General features: G+C 39.1%; 1 protein-coding gene across 1 annotated transcript in view; it reads right to left on the reverse strand.

Annotated features, from left to right (window-relative positions):
- mettl16 (methyltransferase 16, N6-methyladenosine) overlaps positions 1-9387 on the reverse strand; it is a 34318-nt gene extending 24931 nt beyond the window's left edge. Inside the window, exons 1-2 of the mRNA XM_084716991.1 lie at positions 9226-9387; positions 8664-8801 (exon numbers count right to left, since the gene is read on the reverse strand). Of these exons, the coding sequence (XP_084573117.1) occupies positions 8664-8791 (128 nt within the window). The 5' untranslated portion in view covers positions 8792-8801; positions 9226-9387. The remainder of the gene's footprint in view (positions 1-8663; positions 8802-9225) is intronic.

Here is a 9387-nt window from a genome sequence, read left to right on the forward strand (position 1 = left end):
AAAGCTAAACAAATGCTTTTAATATCTCTCAGCTCGTTAAGTGATATTTTGCAGTTCTGCAGATATGCTGATGCTGTAAAAAGTCATGTGTCATGTGTCATTTTTGCATTACCATTAATCAATTATCAAAAAAGTTCAATGGGGCAATTTTTTTTTACCACTTGCCTAGTTGGACAAGAGAGCTGCCTGATTTATTTGCCCGACATGGCATTTTACTTTTGTGTGCCCAATCCCTGTATCATCAATATAGCTTGTAAAAAGCTTTTCATTACACAATGTAGATACAAAAAAGAGCAGGAGAGCTGGGGTCATCAATCAAACAATCAATCAATCAGTACCCAGGAGTTTTGGTAAAAAAAAAAAAAATCTCATCTGGGTAAAAAAAAAAAAAAAAAAAGTAGAGAAAATAGAGCATATCGCAGACTCAATTTATCTCTCTCTCTCTTTCTTTTTTTTTTTTTTAGCAGTATGAGTATCTCAATACAAGCAGACAGTGTTTGAGTACTGATTGTGGAAACAAAAAGAAATAAATGCGACTGTAAATGTGTTTATTGTGCAAACTGTGCATGTGTAAAACAGAAAGAAACAGCATTACTTTACTCATCAGCTGACAACCAATTAACCAAATCACTTGAGTTTATAAAATGGGATCTGTCCCTGTCAGCTCAAGAAATCTTATTGGAGCTGCTTACCAGAAACCCTGTGGCCAACACAACCCAAATTATCCTTTATAATTACTGGTTTTCAGATAATGATTTGGAGCATGGTGGTGGTTGTGTCTGGATATTAAGGGAACGGCACTGAAGCCACAGCAGACAACAGCTCTTCAGAGTAGATTTAGTTAAGTGAAATATGTAAAAGTAATATCCTACCTAAGGCAGTGACTTCCCCTTTTCTCTCTCTCATCAGATGGTAAAAAAAAAAATCTCTGTATGCTAATGGCTCTGCTGAGCTTCCCAATGAGGGAGGTGCTGCTGATAATCTCAGGTTTTCATTTATCAATTTAAAATTTGGCATCAGAGGTCATAATTATTCATTCATTTCTCCTCTGTTGCCAAGAACATGTTTAATAAAATATATCCGGACAAAACTGGTGTGAAAATGTAACATTTCATTAATTACGGAAGTGAAAATCCTTCCACAGATGATCGTCTCGCAGCCCATAAAAAATATGACTACCAAATTAAATGTCACCCAGGCTGTTGCATTTTTAATACCCATTCATGCCTCCTAATCCCACTCCTCTATCTGCCTGATCTGAGCCCCCCTTCTCTTTCCCCAAAAACTGAAACAAACCAACATTCAGATTATTTTATGGTTTGTTTCATCATCACTTCAATTCTAATCACACCCTCCATATTTCGTCTTCTTCTCCTGCTGCCTCTGGTGTGAACTCGACTCTCGGCCTGCCGCTATCAGTCTTCTCCACTCACGGTCCCTGAATGAAGGGAGACGTATCTCCCCAGAGGATTGAGTGAGTGTCTCCCCAAGATTACTCTCATCCCTAACTCACTGCTTAAATACTTAAAAACCCAGTAGATGAATTCATTGGGAAATACAAAATCACACTAATCCCTCCACTGATGGAATGACAGACTGACGGGGAAGTAGAGCCAAATTTCTGCAGACGGCTAACCGGAGCCGGTGCCACACACACAAAGTGAGACGTAAATCCTGGACATCCGTTCATGAAGCAGGAAAAGAGAATAAACTGGCAACTGACTCCAGCCTGAGTCAATGTCTGATCATTGTGCAATGTGCTGCTGAAAAAAAAAACTGTTTTTTAACTACTGTACTAAAAAATGAAGAACGTTCACAACCCACCAGAGGGGCTCACAAAAAAATTTTCTGTAGCCAGGCTACCGACGTGGCTCGTGGCATGGGAATGAATCTCGGTTAGTTTTCACTTTGGCTCAGACTGAAATATCTCAACAACTATTGGATGGATCAGGGCTGCACAATATGTTTTTTTTTCTTCAAATCAAGTTGCAATTAATTTTACAGATAATGCAATGGTGATATAATTACTCGTAATTATCCTTTTGACATTTATTTTTCACTGTTAAATGATTAAAATCATGATGATGTGACATCTGATGGGGTCTGCACCAAACAAACAGGTTTTCTTCCTTTATCAAAAAATTTCAGCTTCTGAGATGTGGATCTTGCACTTGGCCATATTTCCATTTCAATAATATTTTGATTAATTGTGTAGCCCTGGGATGGATTGTCTTCAAATTTACTGAAGGATGAATTGTAATAACTTTGTTTATTCTTTGTTTTTTCCTTTAGGATCACCATCAAGTCAAAATTCAAATTCGTCTAATACTTAAGTTTATGACCAAATTGCTCCAAAACTAATGACATTCCCATCTGCCTCAGCTACTTTTGTGTTTAATGTTAATTATAAGCCTGAAGGAAATCATTCAATGGGTCACATGTGTGTATGTGTGTGTACAGCATTACAGTTGCTCAAGGACTCATGCTCAGTTTTGCCAACTCCTCACTCCTCCTAACCAGCCGGTGAGACCACAAGTCATCAACAACTGCTAGGCTAAACGTGTGACTTCACTAGTCTGTTGTGGGCGACATTTTGACCTTCGTATCAGTTTAAACTGGAGCACCTACAGATTAATTCCATATTCATTACTTTATGATCTGCTAAAGTTAGGCACGATACGAGATGAATAAATCACTGTTTTGTTATGTTAACCACCATCTTGACTGTAGTTCATTGGCCACTGCTGTATGTTGCTGTATGTGTCTGCACAACTGCCATATAGGAGCACTGGAGGTGAGACCACTGAGAGATGCAGACGACTGTTTGAAATGCTTTCAATTCTCCTTTTTCACAGTACGATACTATATACTAAGCCAGCTGCACTTTTTCATTCTCTTCAACAGCCAACTGACACACACACACCAATACAATGCTCTTATAGTCCCGCCTCCTCTCACTTACTTGCGGCGTCTTCTCCTAGTCACTCGCCTTGTAATATTTATCTTCTAATAAAAATCAAAAATTGTATGCCCTCAATGTAATTCACTTTTTTCACCATGGTACCAAAAATGGTATCAATAAATTTCAAGGTATTGTCTTGAAATTAGAAACTCCAGTATCGTGAAAACACTACTGCTTAACATCAGCATGTTAGCATGAAGTTAATTTGCTATGTACAAGTACAGCCTCAAAGAACAACTAGCATGAGGGTAGACTCTCAGTCTTGTTGTTTGATAAATGATTTATCAATCAACATTATCCATTAACTTCTTGTCAATCATCGTGTTGAATCTAGGTCAGCTAATTGCACTACACAGAGTAATGTTTAATTAAAGTAAATAAAACGCAGCATGCTTTCACATCTAATAACAAACATTTCATGACATGCCATGACTTGTGTGACTTTTTGTTGTCTACAAAAATGACATGCATTAACTACTGCTAGCTGTCAAAATTTCCTTATTGTCTAAATTCAGTTTCCACCCTGGAAGTCCATCCCTAACACTACCAGCCCATTGTTTGTCATCTGTCTGTCTGTCTGTTGATGAGATACAGACAGACATCTAGACACTACAAACTGATAATTAACACCTGTCACAGACGGACATCAAGTCGAGCTTTATAGCGTGCCCACACACGCACACTCGGCCCGCTATTAAATGATTGACTGGCCACCTCACAACCACAAAGGATCAGCCCACACCAATATGTTCACAGTTACACACAGATGTTCAGACTCACTGCACTGATACCATGTCCGCATTCATCTGCATAACACAGACAATAACAAGTGATTTCCTCACTGAGCAGACGTGGTACCTGTTCCACAAAAACACAAACAAAGAGGGAGGAGAGTGTCTCAGTCCTGACAGATGAACAGCAGACCTCAAATACAACGTCTCACAATAACTGTCAGCTCTTACATTCACTGGGAGTCTGCTTTGTTTTGACGGACATTTGTATCGTTGAGAAGATTTAAAAAAAAAAAATCTACATTAGAAAATATGACAAGCTGACATGTCTGGCTGAAAAATAGAGCTGACTTAACTAAAATAAATTCTAAATGCTATTTTGAATTTGTTTTCAACTAAAATAAATAAGGCTGGGTATTGTTACCCAGTGCTGATATAACCCTATCAGCCACAACTTTAAAAATACCTGCCTCATACTGTAATATTTTGTATGACATCCTACCAAACAGCTCTGATTAATAGAGACATGGACTCCAAAATACCTCTGAAGGTGTCCTGTGGCATTCTGCCACCAAGCAGTTAGCAGTTCCTTCAAGTATTTTACGTTGCGAGGTGGGGCCTCCATGAATCAAACTTGTTGTTCTGGCACATCAAACAGATCAGATTGATATGGAGGTCAAGTAAACATTGCCAGCTTATTGTCCAGGCCTTTGCCAGTGGACAGGAGCAAGTGTGTGTTCTGACACATTTCTACCATAATCATCATTTACTTTTTTGTGCTACAGTAGTTTTTCTGTGAGACCAGACCAGACCGGCTCGCTTTCACTCTTCAGGTGGCTCAATGAGCCTCGGGCGCCCATGACCCTGTTGCCAGCTGTCCTTCTTTGGACCATTTTTAGTAGGTGCTAACTAGGGATGTCAGTTTCAGTTAATTTTTGCTTTCGGTAGCCGACTCCCATTAACCGACAATTAACTGGTTTAAAAATGCAAACTAATTTGAAAAACAAGAGGCACTGTACTCCAGCGCTCCCTTACCACAATTAACTCTGGCACGGCATTTTGGAGCGCCATTCTTTAATGTTTGTCTCAGCAGCTATGCACACGGCATCACATCCAGTTTGCTTTCTCCGCTGAGCTGATCGGTGTTGGGAGCGCAGCAAAACCATTTAAATCCTGAAACTGTGAACTCTGTTCACTGCTATAATGCATAACGTTAGGAAGATAGAAATTAAATAAACATACAAATTGCTCCAAATGTGCTCTTCATTGTTGAATAGCAGCTAACAAGTAAACCTTCATAAAAGACACGAGGTCTGGCCTTCACTCACTCTTTTTCCCTTTAGTTGGTAACAGTTGATTTTAACAGAATAGTCGTTCACACCTGTAGGCCTGTACTGTCTTTTGAGCCGGGTATTTGGCTGCACTGTGTAGAAAAAAGAATGAAGTCCACAGTTTCATGGTTTAACTTGCTGCGCTTTGAGCAACGATCAGCTGAGTGGACAGAGCAAACTAAATGTGATGCTGTGCACACAGCTGTAGCATGTGTGTTTGAAAGAGAGGAAGACAGAGTCCAATTTAATATGTACAAAGAAATGATTTTTAAGAGCTTTAAATGAAGTAGAGTAAGTTATTAATGAACTTATTCTTATTTGTCATTTAACAGTACAAAATGAGGAAACAAGACATTCACATGCACAAATCTTTTAGACACCAGCGCAGCGTGTCTGTATGCAAATTTGCCTACATGGGTAACCGGTGAGAAACATTCTTGGAGGTTAACCGATTAACATCCATATTACTCACCACTCCATACCGGAAACACCCCATAACAGCCGTTGTTTTCAAGATGGTCTTATTCAGCCATCTAGCCATCACAATCCGGCTCTTGTCAAAGTTGCACAGATACTTATGGTGCCCTTTTTTTCTGCTTCCAACACGTCAACTTCAAGAACTGAATGCTCACTTACTGTTCAATAAGCCCCACCCCTTATTACTGAAATGAGATGATCAATGATATTCACTTCACCCGTCAGCACTCTTAACGTTGTGGCTGATCATGTTAGTACCCAAGTTATGGTATTAATACAAACATTTTTTTGTACAGACACATTTTTAAAGACAAAGTACCTTCACAAGGTCTTCAAAGTGATTTACACTTGTTAAAAAGGCCAGTCGCATTAGAAAACGCCCAAAGAAAGAATTCACTGTCACTATTCTGTCACTCTAGAAACACAAACATCCACCTTGAACCTTCAACTGGATGTTCAGATTTATTTATTTATATGCCAATTCATGTGTCAAACAGGAAACAAGTGCATGATGGGGAGACTGCTTGTGACCCACTGAGTGCACAGGACAAACTCTGTACCCAGACCTCTCAGCACCACATCTACCCATACAGAACCAAAAAAGCTTGACATGAACACCACTAATCTCAACAGATCTATTCTTCCTTTGTTCACGTTGTTGGACTTTTTTCACATCATGACTTCTCAGCAGTATCTCGCTGAGAATGACTCACACACACACATACACACAAGCAGTGTTTCAGTCCTGTAATCTGTGTCCAGTCTGAGTACAAGGTGAGACACAGGGAGCTGACAGGGCAGTTTCTGATTGACAGACTAACCCATTTTTTAAATTGGGGGTTCGTTTTAAACTGTCACTCACACATACTTTGTGAAGTCTCTCTAATGAAACTAGAAAGCAGCAAACAGAGGATGGAGTGAAAAAAAAAATCTTTTGATGTTGGGTCCATTAATCATTTGTCCAGGCTTCTTCATTCTCCTGCTGTTGCCAGAAGCTGAACGAGCAGTAAAGATCAGACTGAGTCAGCTGGGGCAAGAGCGGTGCTGAATGAGATCCTCAGGGCTCCACTCTGACATACTGGTGAAAAGGTGTTGGTGTACACAATTTCAATTTAAACACAGTATGGCCAACCGTTTCCTGGTCACAATTATTAGTGATGCTTTGATCCTACTTTTTATTTCCTCAATATCAATTGAGGATTGGGTTACAATTGAGTTAGAATTAGGCTTGGGTATAAAATATTACAGTATACCAAGGAATGTAGAATCCCGAGAGCTATGGTTTTCAATACCGTCACTGCGATTTAAGTTATCTAAAACACTGAAGTTTTTTTTTATTGATGGAAAATAAAAATATTAAATGAAATTAATTTCGTACTAATAAATTAGTAATACTTAGTTTATTAATAGTGAACTTAACCAACAGAAGAGTTATAATTAAAAATGAAAGAACTGGTTGGTCATTTCTGCTCTATAGCCTGGGGCTCCTTGCTAATTACTTAAATATGAAATATAGTATCATAAAAATATTGCCACATATAACTTCATTTTGACATGACTTCTTCCAACTATAAAAACAGTTTATTAGCCACATGATGATGTGTTGGAATCCACACCAACAAGTGTCACTGATTCCTTTAGCACCGATCTAAAGAATAAGGGTTAGGGCTGAATGATTCTGAAATATCTAATTGTGATAATTTTGACTGATAATGCAATTGCAATATGATTTGTGATATTGGAGGTAATGATAATTCTTAGATCATTATTCTTATTTTGATTGAAAAACATGATAATAATGACTTTGGTGTGCTTTTCTGCAGGAATCTGTACCAAATGAAGATCTTTTTAAGTCTGTAGAATATGAGATCACCACACACCCTGGTGAAATGTCAGAAATGAAAAAACAGATGCCACCCAAGCCTAATTACAATTCATGGCAAAGTGCTGAATGCAGTTGAGGTTAGAGTTCTTCCACACCACACCCAGAAAACCATTTCTTATTATTACTGAGGCAGAAATAGATTGAACAACAAGGGTCACTTAGGGGTAGACAACTGCCAGTTGATTTGAATATGAAAATATTAAATTCTGTTGTCATAAATTTGTTTATTTCAGTTTCTGTCATTTTCAGCTGTAACTGTAACCTTTAAAGAAAGGATAATATCTCATCAAACAGGGTGGTCCAACCTATCTGATGTTTCTTGTGCTTATTTTATGTACTGTGTTGCTTTGCTAGCATCTTTGATAAACCAAATCTGTCCAACAGTAACATCTCACCAGCCGCCAGACTAGCTGTTAGTTTTGGTTAGACTCAAGCTGTCACTTCCTGTAGTCTTTTTACCTTGCGAGGCAGCTGAATTCATAAGAGAAGCTTCAAGTTATCCATTTGTGTCCACACCAAAAGTGGTGCAGCCAGTCAGTGTCAGCAGTTAGGTGTAATAGACAGATGGTTCATCCAATCACCTGCCAGGTATTTTTTTTTAAGTGCCTGCCATTTTCCAAACAGTTTCTAAGGGCAACTTCCCAGATGGTTCTGGGCCCAACAGGTAAATTCTGTGTAATGAATTGTAGAAAGGAAAAAACAAACAGGAAAACATTCAACATGTTGTTTCCATTAAACTGTATGTATAAGATGCAGGGGGTTTTTTTCTACCTAGAAGATACTGTAAATAAATACTGTGACTGGTTGGAGACAAATTTGTTGCCAACAAGTTGGAACCTTTGCCAAAACAAGTTCTGACCCACAACCATCATACTACAGAATACAAACTCCCCATTCTCATAATTTGAACACTGCAATCAGTGAAATTTTCTTTTGCGTCTTCTAAAGAAGTGGAAAAACACAGTTCTCTCCTACTAATACACCTTTCTTCCATTTCAGTCAATGCAAACCACGCAAAATGAAGGATGAAGGAATATGTGAAAAGGTATTTGCAGAGGGACTATATGGTGTATGTGCAATAAATCAGATGCTCACAGGGCATCAGAGCGACCATGTGATCACTGCCACCTTCACCTCAAAAATTTAACTGATGCCAGTAGTGAGATATGTGAGATCCAGTTCGGATTACTTTGAAATGGTCTTACTTACACACTTACACACACACACACACACACACACACACACACACAAACACACAGTCTGTACACAGTACTTACACAGGTCTCCCAGTGAGGCTGGTGTGCACATGCTGCTGGAAGTCTGGATATTTGGAGGCCAGGTAACCGAAGTCCGGTGGTTTGTCTTTGTAACGGTTCCGAGGATGCATGGACTTATTCAGAGCCATGACCAGAGCACTGATTTAAAGGAGGGGAGGGGGGGGGGGGGGGGATAAAGAGACATGAGCATGGTCCAGGTGAAGATGTAGCAACAAGAAGCACATACGAAATTTTAAAAAAGACATACCCTACTGATAAGAGCAGAGAATTTGACTTTGTGACAGTTAACAGGGAAAAAATATGGACATTAATGTGATAGCTATATCAACAGGAAACTTTGCTTGACAACGTGGGCAACTACCTGCTGTCGGTGCTGCTGTTTATAGTTGCACTTACAGTTTAAATTGTGTCTTAAATGACTGGATTTTGTCTGACTTTAATGTGGGGAAAAAACTTTTCGTGTTTCAAAGTGGAGTAAAAACTAACGGACTCATGGAGCTAGTTTGGAGCAGTAAGCTAACATTTAAGCTAACGTGTAGCCGGTATTTTTATGTCTGCCTACCTTCACTGCAGCCTTCCTTGATGCGATAAAGCCTGTTGATATTTTCCAACCGGTGGTGACTTTATTGGACTAAACTGCTGTGCAGAAAAAGCTCACATAACTCACGTTGTTCAAACGTTGCTCACTTTCTGCAACTCTCTTCCTGAATGTCCTCAGCGTCAC

The sequence above is a fragment of the Lutjanus erythropterus genome, chromosome 4 (genome assembly GCF_056507025.1).
Source record: "Lutjanus erythropterus isolate fLutEry1 chromosome 4, fLutEry1.hap2, whole genome shotgun sequence".
In the NCBI taxonomy this organism is placed as follows: Eukaryota; Metazoa; Chordata; class Actinopteri; order Lutjaniformes; family Lutjanidae; genus Lutjanus; species Lutjanus erythropterus.